The sequence below is a fragment of the Gadus macrocephalus genome, chromosome 18 (assembly GCF_031168955.1).
Source record: "Gadus macrocephalus chromosome 18, ASM3116895v1".
Classification (NCBI taxonomy): Eukaryota; Metazoa; Chordata; class Actinopteri; order Gadiformes; family Gadidae; genus Gadus; species Gadus macrocephalus.
The window spans coordinates 12,967,084-12,993,583 of NC_082399.1; the positions used below are offsets into that span (position 1 = coordinate 12,967,084).

Below are 26,500 nucleotides of genomic sequence, written 5' to 3' on the forward strand. Positions count from 1 at the left end.
ACACACACACACACACACACACACACACACACACACACACACACACCACACACACACACACACACACACACACACACACATACCCACGCACACAACCAACGTTATTATTACAGCAACTTATTTACAGACTAATAAAAGCTATGATCAAAAAGGTGATAAAAGCTTTCGGAAAAAAAGAAATGCTAAAGGAAGAATTGTGTTTTAGATGAATCCTCCAGTCCAACTGAATAGTCCCTCAGAAGGGATGTGTGCGTGTGTGTGTGTGTGTGTGTGTGTGTGTGTGTGTGTGTGTGTGTGTGTGTGTGTGTGTGTGTGTGTGTGTGTGTGTGTGTTAGAGTGTGTGTGTGTGTGTGTGTGTGTGTGTGTGTGTGTGTGTGTGTGTGTGTGTGTGTGTGTGGTGTGTGTGTGTGTTAGAGTGTGTGTGTGTGTGTGTGTGTGTGTGTGTGTGTGCGTGTGTGTGTGTGTGTGTGTGTGTGTCGTGTGTGAGTGTGTGTGTGTGAGATGTTTGGGTTTTAATCTAAAAGTAAACGACAAGAGATGGAGTGCATGTTCTCCGTGAGACCCAACCTTATCGTTGCTCTCGCTTTTATTCTCCTTCGAGTTCAGTCCTGAACACAACCAGGGCCAGTGAAGGCCACAGTGTTTTAATTGAACATCCAATATATATATATATATATCATCCTACCTTTGTTGTGTTGCTCATAACCTGGCGGGGGGCAGGGTGTGTTGTGTGTGTGTGTGTGTGTGTGTGTGTGTGTGTGTGTGTGTGTGGGGGATTTAACGTACGCCTGGCGGATTCCCATTGGTCGGCCGGGCTCTTCATGGCGATGGCCTTCGTGATTGTTTCCTCCGTGCCATGCGCAGTGCGCACATCAAAATATGCCATTTTTTCCTTTAGCTGGGGGGGGGGGGGGGGGGGGGGGTACAAAGGATGCGGCGGCGGCAGCCCAGCACACTGCGCTGGTTCAAGGGTACGGCCTCCGCACGGGGGCATTAAGAGACGGAGTGCCGCGTGGGCCCGATGCAGTGCCCTTCTCCTGCTCCTGCTCTGAAGGAGGTCCAATGCCGACACATCGGCCCCGCACAATGCACAGCTTTGGTGTGGCCAGGACCTCTCTCGCTGTTCTCCGCGTCCCGGGTTTTGAACTTCACCTGTTGCAGCCGCGGCCGTGCGCTGGTTGTTGACGCGGTCGGTTCTCGGCCTAAACGTATTCATGTGTGAGTGTGAAGGTTTGCATGAGAAGGCGCCCGTACATGGACAACCGGATATCACGCGATTGCGTGCTCCTGCGCACGAACGGTTAATCTATTGAAGCGTGTTCCAGAGCACGATAGTCCGACTTTTTGCGCGCTACACAGAACGAAATGTAAACCAATGCATTCTGAATGGGAGTGTTCTCAGACAATTAACGTGCTCCACAAAACGGTACGAGAGGAGAGAGAAAGAGCGAGAGGGAGGGACAGAGAGAGAGAGAGAGAGCGAGAGAGAGGCTTCAGAAAGGGTGGTGCGCAGATAGTACAGTGCACCCTAGTTATGTTTATGCCAAAACCACAAATGCTATATATATATATATATATATATATATATTGCCTATATATATACATAGGCTATATATATAATTAGGCTATAATTATATTATTTAGCGTGTAATGAGACAATCTATAGCCAAATTGTCGAAGATGCACGAGAATCTCCGGGGATATCAGCATGGGAAATCGGCGAATCAGACCCATGAAACCTATAAAGAAAGACGTAATCTCAAGCGGGAGAGAACGTTTGCGGTTCTGGTTTTGTGTCACGTAAGTACAGGGCTCTCATGTCTCATGCATTCGGCGTGAGACACACGCAATTCAACCCATGCACACGCTCGAACCTGGTCTCATGAAAATACGTGACACCGTCACGTTATTTAATCTATTGAAACGTGATCAGGGACACGTAGGCCTATTTTCTAAATTTTGTATTTCAATTGGAAGTAGGCTATTTGTCGTGTCACTACGCATGACTTCCAAACTAAGGTTCTGTCCGGGAGCGTTCTCCCTAATGTCCCTTATGGAGCTCCGTACATATCATTAATTGTTGGACATTTTCTGTGATAACTAACAAATGACAGCTTATGGCCACCCGTTTCTACTTAAAATTGTCTGTGATAACTAACAATATGACAGCTTTTGGCCACCCGTTTCTACTTTCACCTTTGATACTGAGAAATTGTGACAATACACAGATATATTAAATGCAGGTGCGCTGCTCTGTAGGCAAAACGCGAAGGAAAAAAGGGTAGCTGCTTCATCTGTTCTTTTTAGAATTGTATGTCTTGATGTTTATTTTATCTAGCCATCTATTCTCTTGTTTTTGGCTATGTGAATGAACGTCCGCGTCGATGCCTCGATCGCAAGTCCAGTGTCGCGAGCGGACGTTGCCATGACATCTAGAAATCATACCGTATTTAATGGGTTGTAGTGAGTGTAACATAATTCACCTACAGTATTTTGTTATGTGTTGTTCTTTCAATTGTGTTAGGCATCCTCGTTTACTGTCTTGGTGGTTCAGGGATCGCTGTCCCTTTAAAGATTACGAGCGTCTCATGACGTCAGAGCCCATGCGGGATTGTTTACATTCAGCACGTTTTGATTTCTGTTTCTCTCTTACTAAATAAACGAGTCACACAACTGTGTGCTCAACGTGCGAAATTGTATCCCTCACTTATTGCAATTTACACAGGGTTATCATTAATATTGATGTGTAGGGGTTGATTATAACTCGTGAATAATATTGTTTAGACCACGGTCTGGGGGAATACTCGTGTTCTGATTGGCTGCAGTGCGTGCATTAACTCCTGATATAGCCCTACAGACACCTGCTTAGTAGTTCCAGTCAATGTTTAGATTCTCTGCCCGAGCCCGAGCCCGACGCGGGGCCGGGTCGGGCTGATATTTCCACCACTATACTCGGGCCGAGCCTTTGATCAAGCGTTTTTTGTTTTTTTTTTACCATTGGTTTATTGGCCTAATCTGAGGAGAAATCTATGCCATAAACAGAAATATTATAGGCATTTATTACACGGGTCTTCTCAATGCCGTGGAACGCTCCGTTCACTTGCATGGGTAGTGGTACGGTGACTTGTCTACCCCAGCGTCTTCCGTTGCTAAGCGACGTCACCGTCTTTGCGGACAAATTATTTCTCTGCTGATCAACACTACGAATGGCCAAAAGACTTGTATTCCCCCCCCCCCCCCCCCCCCCCCCACTTAAATAAATACTATGGCAGAATTATTATTATTATTATTCTCATTCAACTTGAACATGTGTTTTTACAGTAGAGTGGTGGAGGGATGACGTATGTTGGCCAACCCGGAAGTGAGCGTCGCCCTGGATTCCCTCGACAAAAAGCCAACGGGTTTTGCCATTGGATTTTGGATTATTGCAGAAACATTTGCATCTTTGAAGCACCTCCTCAAAAACTGAAAATAAATAAATATATAAAAAATAACTCAAAAAGCTCAAAAGAACGAAATGTAAACCAATGCATTCTGAATGGGAGTGTTTCTCCGATTTTCCATGCTACACAGAACGAAATGTAAACCCATGCAAATAAAGACTTCATGGTCATAATAATTTAAATATCATTAATATCCTGAGTGTGTAGGGTGGTATTCTATTTTTTTCAACGGGGCTGCATCCAGTCACTTAACCGTTATGGTTGCTATGGTGGTTGCTATAGACCGCACCCTCTAATCCTTACATGGCTCTAAAAACCACGCGGTAAAGGAGCTGCCGTCAATTGTGTTGTTTTTGTTGTAAACGAGGGTCAGATTGTTAGAAAACAGGCAGATATTCCAAGGTATCCTTAAAAGGCAGCTTGGATGTTTTTATTTTCTGCAGTTTAGACTTCTACTATAACCTATTTTTGAAAGCAAAACACCAAGCTCATTGATTTAACGAGGCAGGGTAATTTGAAACAATTTATTAATAAATATTTGTGTGATGTCATTACTTCTCCTGAGTTTGTTCCTATTTATGTCGAGTATACACCCCTGCTGTCCACAAGCATCCCCCCCTCCCCCCTCCCCATATGGATTTGGAGAATTGTTGCCACGTCCCAGTGGTGGAGGTATCATATATATGAAAGGGGGCATTCAATTATACTATAATGATCAATTAGGAGGCCGAAGCCCTAAAGGAAGTGATGCAATAGGTGACTGAGGGACAACATTTGAGACCCCCTTTTATCAAGGGGGTCTCAAAGGACGTATACGCTTCAACCTGTGGCTCCAGCCCTACAGGAAATGACTCAGCAAGTGCTCCATCTCGTTGCACCTGCACTCAGTAGCTCGCTTGCAAGATTTTGGCCTGAAGTTCTTCCCAGACCTACACCTAGCCATCCAACATGCATATCTGAGAATCAGGCCTCTCTTTAATAATGACAAAAAGTTATGAGAGAATTACACATTAACTTTTTGTTATCTCATAAGCGGCGTGGTGCCGGCTCCTTTTGACCTTTTGACCCCAGACTTCAAAAACGTGGCCACGGGCCAGCTGTGTCTACACACCTTAAGCACAAATGTAAACCTCCATCCCACAAAAAATGGAGACTAAAAACCTGAAACTTGGCCCAGTCGGACCCCGAGTGCAGGAAGGGGGGGCCTGGACTTTCATAATCTTCGCTTGGTGAATGTGAAGGATGTTTGGTCGGATGTTATGACGAAGAATCATAATGTGAATGGGAATATTCTATAAATGTCTTGATATCATCTTTCGTCTCAACACTTCTGCTGCAGCCGCTTAAAGTCTCACTCCGAGAACCTTAAAGATCCCATGCCATGCTATTTATGGATGCTTTAATATAGGTATTAGTGGGCCACAAACACAGTATTCAAAGACGTCCCCGAAATTCAGCCGTGGTGCAGAGTTACAGCCACTCCGAACCAGTCGCACATTGAGCTTCCCCCAAACGCGCTGTTTCGGTGGGCGTGTCAAGGCAGGTCAAGGAGGGGGGTGGAGGTGTGGCCCTGAGCAGCTTGTAGCCACAGTACCATGCGCTCTGGTTACGGTGGGCGTGTCAAGGCAGGTCAAGGAGGGGGGTGGGGGTGTGGCCCTGAGCAGCTTGTAGCCACAGTACCATGCGCTCTGTTTACGGTGGATGTATCGCAATGGCTCTTAGAAACCCATATTATACATAGATATCTATATCATATAATATATAATATATATTATCACCTGGCCCTGAGCAGCTTGTAGCCACGGTACCATGCGCTCTGTTTACGGTGGATGTATCGCAATGGCTCTTAGAAACCCATATTATGCATAGATATCTATATCATATAATATATAATATATATTATCATGGCCAAAAGCTGTGTGAGCCTCCAGACGATAGGCTATTATGAATCTCTAACGACCGCGTCTTCTTCAGATTGATGTGGAAGTGGAAGAACCAGAGACGTCGGAGAACCCGACGAAGCCCTTTGTGATTCATTATATCGTCTGGAGAGGTGCACACAGCTTGAACTCCCTGAAGTACATGAACCACGACATGGAGGAGAAGGGGATTGTTGGCCGCGAATGTATCCTGCTTGAGCCCTGCTTCCCGCCGCCTCGGCAGCGGTCAGCGCTAATCACCGCCTCCTGAAGCCGAGGCGGTGGTCCATCGGCAGCGAGGCTCCGGCGGGAGACGGCCGCGGTCAACAATCCCTTTCTCCTCCATGTCGTGGTTCATGCCTACTTCAGGGAGTCAAAGCCAAAGTTCCTTTCCCCCAATTCATTCTCAACCATGGCTGAGATAACCCCCACTACGAGTCTCGTTGTAGAAATACCAGAGACGAGAGTCCGACGTGTTATGCGCCATCACACCAACAGCAGAACGGTTATCCAAATAACAAGGAAGTGTACAACACTTGCGTTACAGTCCTGGAGCTCTACATCTAAATAATATCATATAATACATAGATATCTATATCAAATAATACATATTATCACGGCCAAAAGCTGTGTGCACGTCCAGACGATATAATGAATCACAAAGGACTTCGTCGGGTTCTCCGACGTCTCTGGTTCTTCCACTTCCACATCAATCTGTAGTAGACAGAACCGCGCGCTGCCTGCTGCCTGCTGCCGGCGCGAGGCACCACCGCCCGGCTGCCCGCTGCCGGGCGGTGGTGCTTCGCGGCGGTGGTGCCTCGCGGCAACCGGCAGCAGGCAGCATGTCGCAGTTCATGTACTTCGATGTCGTTCTGCCATTGCATTCAAAATTCTGTAACTAGCCTGTTAATACGATCTAAGCAACTACCATACACGTATTAGCATTAAGCACTAGCTCAATCACGACTCCTTCAGAATTATTGTGGGTGGTTACGAACCAACCAAGTGGGCAGGGCCATGAATAATAGTTTGACAACACTACGTCACAGTGTCACCTTATCCAGATCGGCTCATTTCTTCTGCCTTTTTCCTTTCATTGCCTATTGCATTCAGCAGACAAACTGCATAGATTTCAAACTTACCACAGCTCACAAACTTATTCAGACCTATGTTATTTAACAAACAATAGGAAAAATGTGATTTTAATGGCATGGGCTCTTTAAAATATGAATTAATCCATTAGAAGTATGAAAATATCTTACCGGTGGCGGAACGGGGCAAACAAGGTGTGCTTTGACATCTACGTTTCGAGGCGATTGCAACAGTGATCACACATGATCATATTTGAATATGTTTCGGGGTAGCAATTAGCTGTCGATTTTGGAGGCCTTTATCAATAATGACCAGCTATAGATTTGCTTCCCGATGGAGATTTCTGACAAATTACATGTTATTTAGCATCTACACGTTGAGTCCAATGAGATCAAGCTCGCCCTCTTGCTACACCGAGATCATGTCCTAGACCATAGGTGTACCATGTAAAATACATAGAGTGTCATGCTTGGTGTCATTGGACTCGGCTCAACGTGTAGATGCTAAATAACATGTCATTTGTCACGAATTTTCTATCGGGAAGCAAATCAATAGCTGCTCATTATTGATTAAGGCCTCCAATTTCGACAGCTAATTACTACCATTAAACATGTTCGAATATGCTCATGTGTGGCACCGTTGCAATCACCTGGAAGCGTAGATGTTGAAGGACACCTTGTTCGCCCTCTTACGCCACCGGGAAGATATTTACATACTTCTGATTGACTAATGAATTGATTCAGCTATTCCCCCAGAAGTCTGGGGTCAAAAGGTCAAAAGGAGCCGGCACCACGCCGCTTATGAGATAACAAAAGTTTATGTGTATTTCTCTCATAACTTTTTCTCATTATTAAAGAGAGGCCTGATTCTCAGATATGCATGTTGGATTGCTAGGGTGTAGGTCTGGGAAGAACTTCAGGCCAAAATCTTTCAAGCGAGCCGCTGGGTGAGGTGCAACGAGATGGAGCACTTGCTGAGTCATTTCCTGTAGGGCTGGAGCCACAGGTTGAAGCGTATGCGTCCTTTGAGACCCCCTTTGATAAAAGGGGGTCTCAAATGTTGACCCTCAGTCACCTATTGCATCACTTCCTTTAGGGCTTCGGCCTCCTAATTGAACATTATAGTATAATTGAATGCCCTCTTTCATATATATGATACCTCCACCACTGGGAGGTATCATATATATGATACCTCCCCCTCTAATCCTTACATGGTTTTTAGAGCCATGTAAGGATTAGAGGGGGCGGTCGATAGCAACCACCATAGCAACCATTACGGTCAAATGACTGGATGCAGCCCCGTTGAAAAAAATAGAATACCACACTACACACTCAGGATATTAATGATATTTAAATTATTATGACCATGAAGTCTTTATTTGCATGGGTTTACATTTCGTTCTGTGTAGCATGGAAAAATCGGAGAAACACTCCCATTCAGAATGCATTGGTTTACATTTCGTTCTTTGGAGCACGGTTATTTTTATATATTTATATATTTATATATTTTTTGCCAATCCGAGGTCTAACAGGCAGTAAACATGTTCATTAAAATACAAATGCAAAGTCCACAGAACAAACGCGAATAAAAACCACATTGCACCACCAGCGGTCAACAGCAGCAGCAGCAAGTGTATTGAAAGTAGAAAAGTAGTAAAGACTCTGAGGACACTCTCCGTACTCAACGGCAGCCATCTTAGCTACGTAGCGGAAGAGGCGGAGCCAGGCTGAGCCAAAGTCGGCGCATTTTCCACATAGCCTGCATTAATAGAGTCATTTTGTAGTTTTTATAGTTTCTATAGCTTTTTATAGTTGCTTGGCGTAAAGAGTTCACCGTTCAAAGCGGGATGTTTATTGCGGGGGAGGAGCCGCGGCGGCAGTCGTGATCGTAATTTCCGGTAAGTGCACAACGGAGTACTCGATTTGGAACAGCACTCACATCTGAAAAATTACCGTACTCAAGTGAGTACGGATAGTGCAGATAGTGTACTTCCTTTAAGTATACTCATGGAAGTACGGGTATTGGAACACGGCATCGCTCTCTCTCTCTCTCTGTCCCTCCCTCTCTCTCTTTCTCTCTCTCTTGTACCGTTTTGTGGAGCACGTTAATTGTCTGAGAACACTCCCATTCAGAATGCATTGGTTTACATTTCGTTCTGTGTAGCACGCAAAAAGTCGGACTATCGTGCTCTGGAACACGCTTCAATAGATTAACGTTCGTGCGCAGGAGCATGTAATCGCATGATACCGGGTTGACATGGATGTATAGCTGACTGGAATCCCAGGGACCTAAATAAAGCGAGGGAGTCACATGACACGAATTTCTCGGTGTGTGGGTGACATTGCTACAATATTACACTCAAAGGGTTTTACTTTGGTTTTTCTTTCGGTACTTGTGACATTCCACAAGAGAAGGTGAAGTACGTTGCAAATGGAGGCTGATGGATGGGACAGCTACCAAAGAGTTCCGTCTCGGCCAACCAGGAGCGGATCCGTCTTCTTAATGCCCTGTGTTCCCCAGGGTTGCGAGCAGGTTGAGGCCTACAGCATCATGTAGGGACCACATCATGTGGGTGCTCTGTCCAACCCTCAGGGAGAAGGACTGCAGCAAAGAACATGGGAGCCACCCTATCCTAGGGTAGGACATGAGACCCACCCTAGGGTAGGACATGAGACCCACCCTAGGGTAGGACATGAGACCCACCCTATGGTAGGACATGAGACCCACCCTAGGGTAGGACATGAGACCCACCCTAGAGTAGGACATGAGACCCACCCTATGTCTCCTAGTACACTATGTACTATGATACTACACTATGTATCCTAGTGTATGACATGTCAGTCACTCTAGTTGTTTCTATTCCACTCCCACCATATTTATACGGTGGGATTGGAATCTATTGTTGCTTTCAGTTTCTTGATGCAATCTGATAGAGCTGCCAATCATCTTTAAAAGTCTGTTAAAGTCCCTCCGGTTGAGGTAGGGTTTGAGTCATCAGGAGGTTGGTTAAGATCGGTTAAGGGGGTAGGCTGATATATTTAGATAAACAATATATTACTATGGCAAAAAAACAAGGGTTACCATCAGGTATCAGTATCTTATTATGAATTGAAAATAAAGTGTATTCTACTTTTAAGAGGTAACTCAAGACAAGAGTGTCCTCATTTAGAGTTATTTAAATATAAAACTTGAATATGTGACTCTTCAGAACATCTGGTTGAGGTTAAATAACACTAGTGGATTGTTTATTAAATTGTGAATGCACTTTACTTGAATAAAAATGCGATAATAAACTTTACATATTCTAATGCTTAGACATTTGAAAAATGAACTCAAAGCCTGATTCTTTGCCGCTGAGCCAATACCTCCCTGGCACCTACACATAGAAACGCTTGACGCAGAAATGCACATACTAAGTCGCTTTTATTAATACAGAACTGCATGCTACAGAGACTGTACAGCATAAACATTTATTCATTACAAAAACCATTGAAAAGAACAGGAGAAAACAAACAAAGGAAAATATAAGAGCATAAAGTAGAACAGCAACATCACAGCCGTTGAGGAAACATTCAAACTATTTATCATAAGCATTTTTAATAAACCAGCGATGAGGAAACGGACAGCTTACAGTGGCGCGTGTCAACTACGATGGCACCGTGGGGATGGACCTCTTGGACACTTTTTTTTTTTTCATCTTTTTTAATTTTTTTAACAGCCTCTTGCATCAACATCAACATGCCTATGAGTTTCTAGCTACCTACATGTAGTAGTGGACTTAAAAGTGGCAGTTTGAGTTTTTTTGCATTTCATAAGGTTTTTTTATGAACTTCCTAATGTACATAATTTGGCCCTTGGTGGGTTTTTTTTATTATACAGTATGGTGTTTTGTCTTTTTATTAAGTTAAAATTTTTAATATTTGACAATCTGCTACCAAACACATTTGTTATAGCAACATTTATACTACATACATAGCAACCTATGTAACGTCACAGAAAAGGATGGAGAGGGGGCGAAATGAACAGAAGACAACGGAAGAACAAGCTGGCTCTGCGGTGAGAGGAAATTATCACAAAGTTTGGCACGGAAAAAAATCTGTACACGCATCTACAGTCAGGGTGGGGGGGGTTGGGGGCTGGGTGAGGGGGGGAGAGGGGGGGATGGTTGACTGCTGGATTGAAAAGAAGAGGACGAAGGGGGTTTGGACTTTAGTGTTTCCGACCAGAGGCTGGCTGCCGCCCCTTGGGGGTCCCGGCTCTTCCGCGCGGGGCTCGTCTCGGGGCCCGTCTGGGTTGAAACTGAGCCGTTGTGCATACTGAGTGTTCATGAGGTTTTTATACACAGCACAGAGGGTGGAGTCCAGCCGTTCTCGGGGCCTCCTGGCCTTTCTGAAGCCTCCTCATAAAAACAAAATCATTCATATAGAAGTCGCTTAGCTTAAGAAAAATATTTGTACAATGTATTAGGAAACGAAAAAAAAAAAAAAAGCCGTAAAAGGGACACGTACAAGATACAACAAGCAAATCTCTAAAGCAATAAATACTACTGATCCTAGCGTTGTGACATTTTTCGATTTTAAAACCTCAATCTCCCCGACCCACCCACCCCTCCCTAACCCAACTCTAACTCCGCCCCTTCCCTTCCCAAAAGGTCATTAACAAAAAACAAAAAAACAGACAACGCAATGGAACAATGCATATTAAACACAGTAAGCCCCGCCCACCCCGTCAAATATTTCTGTACATTTAAACAAGAACAAGTTACATCATCACAATAAAGTTGTCGTTTCTCCGGGAGGGGAAGCTGCTCGCCGGGCCGCCCCCAGGACGTCTCCAATGATTGGTTCGCAAGCTCGTATTTAATACAAATAAAAAAGGAGAACCAACTCTTTCCAGAAAAGGGCTCGCTGAATAACCTAGCCTACCGTCGTGTGGATCCGTCTGCTAAACTACTCTGGGTGAAAGGGGAAACTGGGCTATCCTCCGCACACGGAAAAAAACTACAAAACAAAACAGAAATCATACACATTTTGGCAGATTCACAAAGCTATGCTTCAGCTCATTGTTATTATTATTTCTTTATAATTATATATATTTTTTTTCGATAATGAGGGGTCAAATATTGACCAATGAACTTTTATCATAACACAAAACCCTAAAATTTCAAAGCCACCGTGGCACAGAAAGGTTAAAAAAGGAGGCGATGGGGGGGGGGTCTAGAAAAGAGGAGGGGGAAGGAGGAGGGGGGGGGGGGGCGGTCCTATAGGCTGGGGGGCTTGGTGACCAGCGACAGCGGCTGGCCGGCGTTGGCCAGGAGCATGTGGGGGTGGCACAGCGAGGCAGACGGGCGCGCCAGCGACGAAGACGAAGAGGAGGAGGAGGAGGAGGCCGCCGCAGCCGCCGCCGCCGCCGCCGCCGCCGCCGCCGCCGCCGCCGCCGTTGTGGAGGAGGAGGAGGAGGAGGTGGTGGAGGAGGAGCCCGGCGGCCGTGATGACGAGACGTCGCCGCGCTCCGGGGCTCTGTGGTGGGGCGAGGTGGAGGAGGAGGAGGAGGAGGAGGAGGAGGAGGCGCTGCCGCCGCCGCCGCCGCCGCCGCCGTGGGAGCCGCGGGAGCCCGGCGCCTTGTCCAGGTGGAGCAAAGATGGGTGCGGGGGCCCGGCGAGGAGATGGTGGTGGAGGTGGTGATGGAGGTGCGGGTGGTGGTGGTGGTGGTGGTGGTGCGGGTGGTGGGCCAGGTGGGGGTGGGGGTGGAGCGGCGGGTGGGCCGGTTTCATAGTCAGTGAGAGCGGTTGCATTTGTTCAGTCTGCTGAGGTCTGGGCTCCTTGGAGGAGGGGGAGGGGGCCACGGAGGAGGGGGAGGAGGGGGGGGAGTCGATCAGACTTCCGTCTGAGGAGGGAGGGCTGGCACAGCTACCCTCTCCTTGGATGTAGCGGATGCACTTTTTTTTTCTCCTGGGGGGCAAAGGGAAGAGGGGGAAGAAGAGAAAGAGAGAAGGGTTTTAGGCAACCTCTCAGGTGACACACACACAGTTACACACACACACACACACACCACAGTGGCGCCGGCTCCAGCGGCGACCCCAATGCACCCGCCCGTGGTCCGTGTGACCGAATGCCTTCGTTTTGCGGCGGTTTTTCCTTTTGACGGGTCGACCTGAACCAGGTGCATTGTGGGAGGCCACGGGAAGGCCCTGCGCACTGAAGGAAGGTTCTGGAATCGCGTTCTAGAACCTTCCTTGTGGAACCAGACGGCAGAACCGACAGCAAGAGAGGAGATGACGGGTGAGGACACGGAACAGGAAAGAAAGACACAGGATGAGGAAGACGAGGGTGACGAAGGGGAGGAGAAGGCTCTGTTGTACGGTTTCTTTCTATCTCTCCCTCCCTCACTCTCCCGCCGGTCGGTCGGTTGTGAGAGTTACGTTCGAAATCGAAAGAATCTCGAACCGAGCGCAGCAACACGGAGGTTAGTAAGTCTCTCTGTCTGCATCTCCCTCTGTCTGTATCTGAGCCCTCCTGGGGGGGGGAATGGGGAGGTTGAATTGGAGGCTAAAAGGTCAACAAGATCCACACTACCCTGCATCTGCCCCTAAGACATGAGTGTGTGCGCGCTGGGGGGGGTCACGACCCCATGTTTGCATTTCTGCTCTGGGGTCGCGACCCCTCTGCCGAGCCGGGGCGCCCCGGGCCAGGCACATGGAGCGGAGCGCCTCCCCCAGCGCCTCTCCCCAGCGCCCCGCTCTGGGGGCTGGGGGGTGAGGGAGGGAGGGAGGGAGGGCTGCATGCATCTCGCTACCGTCTTCCAGATTCGGGTTATATCTGGGGTAGGAGGAGGAGATGGTGGGGGGGGGGGGGGTTGTATCTCTTCCACTCGCCCACCCTATCTATACCCTGACCCTGGATCTGACCCCACTGTCTCAACACCCGGCTCCAGCACTCGGATGCCCTGAAGGGCCCGCCGTGATTAAGGGCCTTCCTTCTTTGGAGCCGCGCGTCCAAACTACTGCTGTTTTATTTGTGTTGTTTTGATGCTCTGTGAATTGGAAGATCTTTGTTTGTTTTTTGTTCTGTTGGAGTTACGGTTAGGGCCTGTTTCTTAAGTCATACCCCGGCCTGCTCTTCCGGCAAAGGAAGTCAAAAACACAAAGACCGAGAGGAGAATAAATGGAGGGAGCCGATTGGGGCAAATAGAGAAAAATCAGTTGGAATAAAAAATGGACCAATAGGAGAGCATGCTTAAAGGGGTGGAGGGTGGAAACCATGCATTCATCACCATGATCACAAGAACAACAACGGAACAACACTGGAGAGCAGTCAGGAGGAAGACAGAACAGGGAGAAGTCAGGTGAAGTGGGCTCGGCTTTGAAGTGTGCCGTAACCCTTCCCTGCACTGCTCCCGCTATTGATCGGGACCGGCTATCAATTTGCTACGACTAGCCGTACGTCTTGTTCCGCGGCGCGTTACAAGCCGTGACTGTCCGTCAAGCTGCTACAAATGAGCTAATATCCATTTTTTAACAGCCCTATTGATTCATGGTATGTGCCTGTTGCTCGCTATTGATTGGCCGCCCTCTGGGGGAATTAGGCCCGCTGCGTGGTGGAGCGGCGCGGCGCGGGGAGAGATCTCTCAACCTCTCCGCTGAATCATCAGCCCCCCGCTCCCGAGCCATGCTCTCATGATCTGCTCTGATTGCTTCAGGAATACATCAATCCTAATGCGCTGCCGTCCACCACCACCACCGCAGCAGCAGCAGCAGGCTGGGAGGCTGCGAGCCCTGACAGCTGCACTCATCTGTGTACGCAGGATCCTTCCCTCAACTACGCGGTGGAAATAACCGTCTGAAAATAGTTATGCTTCTTTCTGCATCGTCTGCTTTGGTCTTATTTGGCCTGTTGTGAACTAACGCGGTCCGATCAACAAACTCAACTCAACTAGAGTAGTGGTGGCTCTCCAAGGAGACCTCGGAGTGTATTTAAGGAGCGCCACAGGAAACCGCTAGTGATGGGTATGAGGCAGCGGGAGACCAGACGATGTGTGGCTGATGGGGGATGGCGGTGACGTACGGGGGGGACTCGGGACACAGAGAAGGGTATTACTTAGCAGAAACAAATACCTACCATGAAAATATTTCCAATTCAAAGACTGCTTGTGTCAGAACAGAGAGACAACAGGTAGGGACTAAGTAAGGGTTATCAGAGAGGAGTTTGGAGGAAGAGGAGGTGGAGAAGGAGGAGGAAGAGGGCATAGAGAAGAGTGTCACTGAGAAGCCCGGAAGAGAAATCTGGGCCAGACAAAGTTATACACGGGTGCCCGCTCAGGACACACATGACAGGCAATACAGCAGTCACAAGGACCACGTGGGCAGGAAGTGGACTTGTGGAAGGTTTTTTGGTTAAAAAATGACAAATCAATAGTAACCCCCTGATGTTCTTGAGGTATTACCCGTACACTAAACCAAACACTAAGCTCCTGGCTGAGGGACGGCACCGTGGCTGGCTACCATACAAACCGTGTCGGGGGGACCTCTGCAGCTTCAGCCAACCAGGAGGCGGAGTCAACGCCGCCCGGTGCCGCCTCTGCAGTCTGACCCTAGTGTTTGGTTACTCTTCAACAAATCCATTTCCTACCGCTGTGCTTTTGAACCGTGCTCTAAAGAGGGAAAATTGGTTTTTCAAGTGATTTGGAGCAGGAAACTCCTCAGTAAGACAAAGGTTGGAGGGGGGGGGCAGAGAAATGTTTCAACTTGTTAACACATTGAAGGAAGAAGAATCTGTGATCAGAAGGAGCTGATTGTTAAGGGGGTCGAAGTGCTCTTCCCCCCATGGCTAGGACAGGGGTAATACCTGCACGGTTTGCACCATAAACTCAGCTGGTCAAGCCCGAACAATGCACGACACTTCTTTGGGGTATTTGCATCTGTTAGCCGAGGAGGTAGACACAAACGTACACGGAGACAAAAAAAATGGACACGTCATTACACAGACAAAAAACAACGGGCCAGGGTGTAGGCTCGCGCTGGCTAACCCTGGGATGTCCTCCACACAGACCGCCACCCTCCAGAGGTCCTCCCAGCCTGAGCCAGCCAGTTTCCAGTCCCCCCCCCCCCCCCCCCCCCCACCTTTAAAAGAGCTTTAGCATTTTAACTGTAACAAATACTCCTGAAACAAAGTGTTTAGGATCTGTAGACCTGCAGCTAGACAGCATTCATACAGTTAATGTTTAGAGAGTAAACCGAATGCCCTTCTTCACCAAACAGACACATGAAGAGGAGGATGGGTGAAGGGGGTGTGGCTAGATTGGCGAGGCGGGGCTGGTGGAAACTGACAGGTGAGTGGACACCTGCTGGGTGTGGACAGGCTCAGAGGGCTTGTGGATGGGGGGGAGGGGGTGACGGGGTGAGGAGGAGGGAGGAGGTGGAGGAGGAGGTCCCAGTGGCGTGATTAGCCAGCCTTCACCTGGCCCTGGCCTGTGCACACACCATACACACCTGCACGGGCCACACCAGTTATTCTGTTGGTCGAGCCCAAAGCGCGCTCGGCACTTCTTGGGTGCGCTCAGGTCTGATGCGGCGACAGGGAAGAGAGAGAAGGAGGCCGAAACCAGAGAGGCAGAACATAACCAGAATGTCAAACGACCAGAAGTGAAAAGAAGAGTAGAGTAAGACAACGGTGCTCCGTCAAGCCTGGCTAATGATAACTGTGCTAGCAAACCACCCAGTTAAAAGATGCGAGCCATTCTTGAGTATGCTTTTAAAAGTAGGCGCACAGCAGCCTAAAAGGCGACTGTTAATGGGTTGCAGAAACACTTCAATGAAAGGGTGTTCTCGTGGGATGAATCAGAAATCGCATGCCCCTTTGTATTTATCATTGTTATACTTTAGAAGGACAAGAGGAAAGGTGTTAGCTTTAAGCAGCAGTAGCTCTTGTTAAGACAGTTAAGGAAGCGCGTTAGCAATAGCATAGGGAAGCTCAGTGTTCTAGGAAAAGGTAGCTCTCTGACCTAGCATCGCACAAATACAGACCCTATTCATCCCTGCCAGAACATGTTTAAAACTACATTTTTTTAAATCTGCTCCCAGCAATTGACAGTTTGGAGCCTTGTCAAGGTTGAAGAGTAACCAAAGCCTAAAGTGGCAAAACAACTGGTTACCGCAGGCGACAAACGCTTGTGCTTAGTTGGCTCATATGTTACTCTTAAACCTCAAGTTGGATAGGACTTAGGACCTCTACTTAGACCACACCTCCACTCAAACAGCTGTTTGAGTGGAGTTGTGGTCTAAGAGGAGGCTGTCAGCAGAACGGGGAGGGGGGGTAGTAGGCCAATCTGATGCTGGCTCTAGCAAAGGTACCGCCGCTGGTAGATTAAGGAGGTTTACCGTTACATTACACAGGTTGTACTGCAGTGTGAGCACCGAGCTTTAAGAGTTCAGGTCCTCACAAGTCATGTTTTGAGCCCAATGACTCCATCATAGCAACACAGATATGTCGTATCATCTTTAGCTTTGTGACCGATAAACGCTAGCATACACATTTTAAGAGAAGCAAAGCAGCAAACAGTGAAAATAGAACATTTTAAGTATAGAAATCGCTCTTAAAGTTGTTTGCACAAACAAAGAAAAATAAATAAAATAAGCATAACAATTTTTAAAAGACGAGAGAATAAATCAAAGAAACCAGTTAGTAATTTAAAACTCAAAATGACATTAGCACCTGTAATCGGAGGGAGTGAAAGGCAAGGGTTTGGAAAATATTCTCTGTGTTCTGAAACAAAAAAAGAACAGATAGAAAGGCCTTCAAGAAGGATCCGTCACCAACACGAGCGCAAAAATACAACAACAAATCAGCATTAAACACTTTGTTCTAAGCTCCACTTAGTTTCCTGGTAGACCGCTATTTTAGGGGATTAGAAAGTAATATTACGCAATACATTACAACTTGGCACTTTAACATGCGCTGTATTAATTCTTTTTTTAATCTTTTTTACTGGCTGCTGTTTCTGTGCACCTTGATAAATATTTGTCTTAAGATTTTAAAGAAATGTGTTTATTGCGCTGCAATATCTGCATCTACTGTTTGCCCTTTGAAACACACATTCATGGATCTGTCTTTAATTTAATCACCATGTCAGCCAATCAATGTGATTTTAAGGGAAACACTATACTCGTGCGGTTAGGGAAAACTATTGATCTGAGACTTAGTTTAGATAAGGGCCTGATCCCATAAATATACTAAATCTGGGTGGTTAGGAGAGTTGACAGCCCAGTGCTGGCGGTCCAGTGATATGGGCTGCTGTTAATCAATACACATAATTAATGTCTTCCAGAACTATATGGCCACAGCCTAACCCTCGCCTTCTTCAACAGCAAGTCTTTCCCCTGGATGGGGGAATGGAGTGCTCATCTGTAATGAACAGCGAGCTAATGATCGCCTGGCTTCCAGGAAACTGCGGAAACTTAAATCGAAGCGTTTGTGTTTAATTATCCTCGTCATTTCATAACATGATTACACGATTAACATGGAGAAACAAAAATGAGCAAACCTCCTTAATTTAAAACGTGGACGATTTTTGTAATTTTTCAATGTGGACACACAAGAGCATGCACGGGAGCAAGCAAGTGGGAGGGGGGGGGGGGCAGCACCATCAACACACAGCAGAAGAGACATGCATGCACACATGCAAAGGTGGTGTCTTTCTGCAGGGTGCAGGCATGATATGGTGGAGCCACGCTGGAAACACAGGGCTGGAGATGTAACATTCTCCAGACACACATCCCTGAGACCTGATGCTGGGGGTAAGAGGGGGGTGGGTGGGTGTGGGGGTGATGAGGGGTGCTTGTGGGATGAAGGGGGGGAAGGAGGGGGTCATGCATATTCAGTTATAAGCTGGGCAGGGAGGAGTCAAAGGGATGGATGGGGGGGTGGGGTCGACAAGCAATGCTATCATTGTAGATGCGTCATGTGGGAGGTGTAACTGGCTACACACCAGACATAACAAGCCAGGCAGAATGACATGGGATGAGAGAGGGGCCCTGAAGGCCCGTTAGCCTGATGTAAATGTGGAGGGCTGTACATGATGGGCGAGGCTAAGATGGGAGATAATTGAGTTCACTTACCGTTGCCCTCAGCCTGCTGCTTCTCCCTTTTCCTCTTCTTCTTTTTCCCCTGTTGGTTACCCGCCAAAAAAATAGAAAGAAAAGGCAAATAGACACGGACAGGAACCTTAGTTATTATATTGCACCGAATAGGGCTTATCTTTCTGTTTACTTATTCATCCACCCTGCGCCTCACGGCACAACACTGTGGGCCACAAGCAACAGCCTGGCCCCCTTTCGCACCCTCTCCCTTTGTCTTTGCGTTCCTCTGTGTTGCGGAACATGAAGGAGCTCTGAGACAAACTGGGATGAACACGCTCGTGATTCTCATGTGAGTCTGTGTGTACTTCCAGAACTGCTCCTCTGCACTGGCTGAAGGGAAGGCTTCACCCCACACGACACAAAACACATCTGGCCTTGTACCCGTAGTCTGATGTGGATGTAGGTAATTTAACCTTTCAACCAAGTTAAATAGTTTTCTAAATATGTATTTTAATATGTATTTAATGATTGTGTAAATATCCCTGTTGGAAGATTAGCACCGCTCCATGCATTCCTTTCCCTCCTCAATGGTTCTGTTGTGCGCAAGCGTATGTGATTGTACACCGATGCTCGCTAGCCACCTCTTCGTATCGAACCATCATGGGGCTAGAGCCAGATAGGTCCAGTGGTTTAATATCCGTCCTCAAAATTTAAGGAGGGAGAGACAGAAGGGAGGAGGAGAGGAGGTGAGAAGGGTGGGGGAGGAGGAGAGAGGAGGAAACAGAGAGGCGTCTTCGACTTATAAACTTAAAAACTTACATAGTTATCTCGCGCTGACCAGCCTGGGTACAACTGCATGTGCAGCTGCCGTTCCTTCCTCGCCAGCTCATAGTACTTCGCCTGCTCCTCCCGCGATAGGGCGTGCCACTGAGAGAGAGAGAGAGATCCAAATGAAGCCTCAAACATTTCCTTATTATTGCAAACCCACTGTCTCCACGCTAAACTATTAATTATAAATTAATTAGTTGCCAAAGCAAATGTAATATGCTTCATCATCTTTTAATTTAGCGGGTGCCGACTGGGTGCGGGGTTTGAACCCGGCCCCTTCTGGCTGGGGAGTCAAAAACCCTAGCCGGTCCCTGCCTTCTCACGGTCGCAGTGTGCCTGATGCTGAGCTCCAGGCTGGGAGGATAGTCCCGCCGGACACACACCCACAGCCGTGAGCCTCACATCGGGCAGACGCACTGCCCCGCGGCGATGGTAATTGGTGGTGGTGGCTGCGTGTCTCACCCTCCGACCCAGGATCTGGTTGATCGCAGCGCTCTCCTTCAGCGTGCACTCTGCCACCACCTTGGCCCTCATCTCCTTCATGTAGAGCATGAAGGCGTTCAGAGGCTTCTTGATGTGAGGCTGCTTCTTCTTCTCCTCCTCCTTCTTGGCGTCTGAGTGTTTCCTGCAGGTGGCGAAGGGATGGAGCGAGCTTAGGAACCGAGCGCTGGGAGGTGTGTGTGTGCAGGTGTAGTTTACCACAGGAGGGCGCATCGAGCAAGGGAGAGGGCGACAAGGAGTGGTAGGCATGAACATGAGTAAGGAGCAAACTGAGCATGATCACATGATCTGATATGAAGCCTTGTCATGATGGCCAAGTTCAATCATTTAATTTCAATTGCACTTGTTTTAAATTTTTTATACAGATTTTGATCAACGTGAAAGAATAAGATATCCTTACATTATAATTACTTTTGGACATTACTTTAAATGGACATCCCTAAGAGAAGGAGTTGAGGGAGGAGGTGGAGGAGGAGAGGGAGGAGGAGGTGAGAGAGGAGGAGGGGGAGAGAGAGGAGGAGATGGAGGAGGGGGAGGCGTGGCTGACTTACGAGCTGTTAAGGGAGCTGATGTCGCTGTGGGAGGACTCCTGCTTGACGTTGGGCGTGACGATGGCGGGGTGAGGGATGCCCGTGGCGTGCAAACTGTGGTGGGGGGGCACCATGTGGGGGGGGAACCTGGAGGACAGAAGACTGTGTAAATCGTCAGAGTGGACGGGGTGAAATGGGACAGATGGCACACACATACACACAACACAATACGGTGCTACTTCTGTGCTAATGCTCCTTAATAATTCATTGCATTTATAAAGAGCTTTACATAGTGCGTGCATAGGGGGATATTACTTGTAGCACACACACAAATATACGTATACAAATATATACACACAATTATCATCTGTATCACACGTCCCAAGGCCTATAGTACACACACACACACACACACACACACACACACACACACACACACACACACACATTGACAGTAGTCATGCGCATGATCCAAACGAATACAAAAATGCATGGTTAATTCTTGACCATTAAATTCGGGTTCTGGTTAGATGAGACTGTAGCACGGTATAGCGTGCGCCTGGAAACCCCCTCTGCATGTCTCAATGTTGAAGGTTCAAGCCCTGAGAGAGGCCTGTCACGCATGTGGGACAGGCCAAACAGCAGTGTGGTCAGTGTGTACCAAGGGTCAAAACGACCACCTGGGAGTTTTTCAGAACCATGTGAACACATATACGGGACAGGAGAATACGGTTGGGGGTGAAGGGGGGGGGGGGCAGAGGAAGGAAGGAAGACAAAAAAAGAAAGGGGGGAATAATCTCTTTTTCTACCAGCTCATTATGGGCTATGAGAGTGTGCATGGCTCCGAGCCAGTATATAATGATGAGGGTACACTGGCCAGCACCAACCAGCGTCTGCTGGTGAGGCAGTCTCCTGGGAGAAGAAGCCCTGCTCTCTCTCCCCTCTCTCTCCCCCTCTCTCTCTCTCCCCCTCTCTCTCTCTCATCACTACCACTGGTGTTTGTGCCTTGTCACCCGTTGACGGGACGCACAGAAACCCTGGCTGCAGATGGCCCATCGTTAGGGCTCTTATAGTTCCCCTCTCCCTCTCCTTCGCTCTCCTCCCCGCTCTCCCTCTCCTCCCCGCTCTCCCTCTCCTCCCCGCTCTCCCTCTGTGCACTTGTTAAAATCTCCTCTGTTCCGAGATCTTTATTTTCTTCTGCTTATTATTATCTCTGCTGCCTGTCCCTTCGTACCCCCCCGTAACCCCCTCCACCCCTGCTCCCCCCAACCCAACATCCTGCCCCAGATCATGGTTTAAACATGACCGCCATCCCTTTGAAGAGCAGGGGCATCATTCCCATCATCATCATCATTATACTCTTCCTCATCACCCAGCGTAGCCTTGGACCAATTTAACCAAACAGGGAGGAGACCCTGACCCCCACCTGCCAAGACCCCCCAGGCCAGCACATTTCAATCCTGAAAGGTAGGGGAGCCTGTGAGTGTGGGGGGGAGGGGAGGGGGGTAGCGGTGAACTAGCTAGCCCCAGTGTTAGCCTGGGCCATTTAATTGCCATGGCGATGCGCTAGCCCCAGTGCCTGTTTAATGTATAATGACCCGCCCGGCCGTAACAGCTGGAGGAGGGGGGAGAGGGGGGAGAGGGGGGAGAGGGGGGAGAATATCAAAGGGCAGACTTAAGCATGAAGGGGCGGGGTAGGGGGGGGCTCACATCCCTCTACCTGTCGCCCACACGGGACACCCGGATATGTGGAATAATGGATTTCCAGTGACTCTAAGCCCATTATCAAACTAATGTCTTTCATTTGCTGAGGTTCCTGGTCTTGCCCCCCCACCCTGGCCCCTCCTGGCCCTTGAAGAGATGTATATTTAACAGCACCCGGTGTAAGGTGTCCACTGCTGTGTTCTGACACAGCAGAGAAGCCGGCCTCCTTTGAATCCTAATGCAGGGCGGACGCGCGCCCAGGCCCACACGGCGTCCTCCAGTGGTCATGTCTGCCTCATACCAGGCCCCCCGCTGAAACCAATTACACCACTGACAGGGGCTAGCAATTCATCCGCTGGACTCTGGGCAGCGTGTCGCCGACCCTTCCCCATCGATGGTTTTCTATTGTCTTTTTTTTTTTAACCGACGTGAAACATTAGAAGAGGAAGAGAAGACCTGCCCTGGTCTCTTCTAGTCATGCTAGCTCACTTAGCGTCCCAATTGTAAGCTACGCTGCCAGGCCTCTTCTCTCCCATGCTCGTCAACAGCTAGACTGGTAGCTTCCACTGGTCACCCGGCACCTGCTGTCCCTGAACACACTGAAGTATATATTGGATAGAAACATGGCTCTTGAAACATGCAGTTGTGATGGACAAAGTAAGGCCGACAGCTTCAATACCAAGATATGGTTTCAAGAATAGGCTAACAAGGAGGAAGGACAACTGTGGGAAAAACAGCCCTTTTGTTATTTTGACTACTGCATTGCCACACACAGCTTATGGCCATAACCGCTCGTAAAACAAACAGCATGCTCAGTGCTGGGAAACAAACTCGGTTAACTATCGTTTCTGCACAACACAGACTATATGTCTCTCTCGGGGGGGGGGGGGGGGGGGGGGCATTAGACCTCTAAATACCAAACCATGAACCAATGAGAAACAAACAAACAAAACCCACAAGCCCACCGGCGGAGCGGGGGGTCCGGATCAGCTCCTCGACGGGCCGAACCAAAGAAGCAGCCAAGGTGCAGGGCCTGCTATCCGGCATCAAAGAGTTGCCGGGTTTGTTTATGTTCTGACGGGGCTGACGTGCAGCATGGCTAAACGTCCTTCAGGGGCCTCATTAGGACATGATAAATATAATTAATATTTGAGCACGCGAGCTGAGGCCCTGCACTGGAGAATTGGCCTTTTGAACAGCGAGGCAGGCAGTGAGCCCGCCCCTTTAGGGACGGCTGTGTGTGTGTGTGTGTGTGTGTGTGTGTGTGTGTTTATGTGCGTGCACGTGCGTGTGTGTCTCTTTCTCTCCCAAGGCTCCACTCACCTTGACATGGATGCGTTGACAGTGAGTGCGGTGGGATAGGGGTGTCTGAACCCCCCTGTTGTGATGGGATAAACAGGTTGACCTTGCCTGCGAAGAGGAGAAGAAAGGAGAGGAGGTGAAGGAACAGGTTTGACAGAGGAGGTAAAAGCTCCCCCCACGCGGCCCTCTTTATTCTCATTTGATCAGGACTAAAAATCTAGGGGATTGCAGAGCGCACATCAAAGGCCGGGAAAACTCAACAATTTGAATGCCACAAATCTTGATAGCAATGGCTAATTAAATTTCATAACCCTTCGCTCTGCGTCGACAGAGGGGGGAGTCTCTCCCCCCCCCCCCGAGCCGGCGCGAGGTGTTTTGTTGTAATAATTAAAGACGAAGCGGCGCGCTCTTTAATGGAGCCATCACGCTAATTGAGGTCTACACATCCAAAGACAAACAATAATGAATGGAAATTTATACCAAAATAAAGTGCAGCAAATCAAAGGCAGCCGCCACCGCGCTCGGGGCCTCTTCCAGTATTTAGACCGCGTCGAGAAAACATTAAATTAACAGACCCTAATTTGTAGCCTTTTGTCATATTAACGAGTGTTGACACGCGTTACCAGGGGAGAGCCCCCATGTGGAATTGTGGGTAAAATGCGGGCAATCCGGGTTCATTAATGTAATGGGAGTGTACAGAGACGGAGCGCTAGCTTGGGGATGCTAGCTGGGGTCGTAGACTGGGACGCTAGTAACACTTTTTGGGACACTGATGTATAATGTATATAATGTCTACATTATTCACCTTCTATATTATTTACTCATAGTGTATATATATATTTTATTGTATTTGTTTGAAGATGCTGCATTGTTATTGATATAAATTTCCTCTTTCATTCCTAATACCATATGCTTTGAGGTGTGGGACAACATGAGCTCCATCACCCTTAGTCCTGTCAAGCTCCTCATCAAAGAATAATTTAAATCAACACCAATGCTACTTGTGAAATCACAAATGAACATTTAGCAGGCACCTTCAACCAAAATGACAATAGAATCCATACAAATTCATATGCCAGCAACCAGTTGAAAAAATAGGTCAAAGTAAACATGTAGACAAAAGAAAAGATAAAGAATGCTAATATGAATGCATTATGGGCAATAGTTACACAATAAATGCGGGGCAGTAGCCTTATCTGTGACTGTGTGTGTGTGTGAATATTAAAGCAGCAGTATGACTTACTGTGGTACTAGCCACCCTAGCGGATGGGGGATCTGCCCCACGGCGCCCGGAGACAGAGGGTAGTATGGGGATATATCTGAAGGATGTGGAGGCCTTGGGATTCCTGCAACAGAGGGAAACACAATTAACGTTAACAGGGGGCGTGGCCTCATGACCTGAGGAGGTGTGGTCAGGGGCGGAACAGAACAACGTGGACAGCAGTGGCCAACACGTCAGCGGATGTTTAAAAAAATCTATCCATATTTTGAGTCGCGCTCCATGTACCAAAGCAACACAAACACTACACACATCAGGTGACGGGGGATGAGAAGGGAAGAGGTGACAGGAAGTGGGTGGTTGGCACTTCCTGATCAAAGGCGTGAGAGCGGCAGCAGTAACGAGACGGGGAGCAACAGCCCCCCCGTCACCAGCGGTCCAATCAAATGAGGGGATTAAGCAGAGCAAGTAATGGAGGCGTTTGAAGAGAGGGGAACACGGAGAGCTAATGAGAGCTTTGTGTGATCACAGAGCGCTGGTACCTGCTGAAGGCTGCCTCTTTATGAACACATGACTCTGGATTCACCCTGACACTGCGCCTGGCTTTGTGCTGGCTTTTTAAACAAACGCACCGTGAATGTAACATCTAATGATTTTAACCGAACGCTATGTAAGCGTATCTATTCCGATATGAAAGATACACAGTGAAGGAGATCGCATTGTAGTGTCTGTTCAATGCCATTCAAAGTGAAGTTTCTTACTGAAATAATGTTACATTAAGAGCAAGACACCCTCCAAGACAGTGCCTCCCTTTTACTAAAGTAAACCTGTATGTTCACAATCTCAACCCTTGCTGCTGTGTGATTACACAACAGACGCATGGGAGAGAAGTTTTGAGGGTAGACACCGCCAAAAGCTGGTGGGTTCAGGCTAGGCCAGAGAGACATTACACATTGGTCCATTCTCTTGAACCCGAGGCCCTGGGATGCTCAGGGATCCAAACCCCTTTTAAAAATAACCCACAGATGCCAGCCTGTGTTCTTAGGGGCCAGGTAGGGGCCTTTCTTATTGGCTTAGTTTGTATTTTTACTGTTGTCTGCTTTCTCTGTTTTTTTTTGTTGGCGTCTTCTCCTGCATTTTGATGCCAATGTGGTCAAAACAAACAGAGTGGAGCGCTTCAGTTCAGTCTGGTGACATCATGGTCAATTTGGTGGCCTTCATTCCCAAGGGAAGATTGTATAGGAACTATGTCCGGAGAAAATAATGTTCTCAAAAATGTTCTCAGCTCAGTCGGGCTCTGCACTATTGCTGAACACTGTTGTTCCAGGGCAATGCATGTGGTTTGGTATGAAGTCATTTTGAACTGGAAGGATGCCAGAACAATATGAAGACCGAATCCCCATGTTAGTCTGACTGATGTGCGTCATGTTAAAAGATTGCAGCTCACCAGAGCCACCCAGCGACTGAGTCCTTATAGCGCACGTTAATTAATTAAACACTAAGCCCAATTAAGCAGCTCCATTAAGCACTACATTAAACAGCAGCTGGCTCGTTATTGGCCCTTTTGTGAGGGCCATCGTAATGAGGGGCCGTTATTACCCCAAAAAAACACTAACTTGTGGGAGAGTGGACCATTATCCAGAACACTGAAAGGCATTTACCCAACAATAGGCATGTACAATGGAGGCCAAGGAGGGAGAGCAAATGTTTGTTTTTAAAATGGCTTCCATGTGTATGTTAAATGGCAGTTGGTGCGGTTGTGTTGGGGCTGGCTCCTTCTCTCTGGGAACGTCAGAGTGGGTACAGACCATCAAAGTCAGTCACATTGACTTCAGTTTCAGTCAGTGCGGTTAATCATGCAACTGCTTACACAGATGGAGTAAGTAATC

The 26,500-nt window shown here is 48.0% G+C and overlaps 1 protein-coding gene and 1 long non-coding RNA gene across 21 annotated transcripts in view; one reads left to right on the forward strand and one right to left on the reverse strand.

Moving 5' to 3' along the window:
• Positions 1-26,500, forward strand: part of LOC132446056 (uncharacterized) — a 173,949-nt gene that overhangs the window by 15,377 nt on the left and 132,072 nt on the right. The window lies entirely within an intron of this gene.
• Positions 9,859-26,500, reverse strand: part of tcf7l2 (transcription factor 7 like 2) — a 101,602-nt gene continuing 84,960 nt past the window's right edge. For 4 of the 20 annotated variants that reach the window (XM_060036138.1, XM_060036129.1, XM_060036147.1 and 1 more), the window contains 9 exons: positions 24,636-24,738; positions 23,414-23,500; positions 20,408-20,548; positions 19,818-20,022; positions 19,346-19,454; positions 18,567-18,629; positions 17,164-17,214; positions 15,942-16,014; positions 9,859-12,405 (listed from right to left, as the gene is read on the reverse strand). In XM_060036138.1, the coding sequence (XP_059892121.1) occupies positions 11,715-12,405; positions 15,942-16,014; positions 17,164-17,214; positions 18,567-18,629; positions 19,346-19,454; positions 19,818-20,022; positions 20,408-20,548; positions 23,414-23,500; positions 24,636-24,738 (1,523 nt within the window). In that variant the 3' untranslated portion in view covers positions 9,859-11,714. Of the gene's footprint in view, positions 12,406-14,571; positions 14,633-15,297; positions 15,371-15,941; positions 16,015-17,163; positions 17,215-18,566; positions 18,630-19,345; positions 19,455-19,817; positions 20,023-20,407; positions 20,549-23,413; positions 23,501-24,635; positions 24,739-26,500 lie in introns of all 20 variants that reach the window. The other 16 variants (XM_060036142.1, XM_060036140.1, XM_060036141.1 and 13 more) reach the window with 14 other exon arrangements.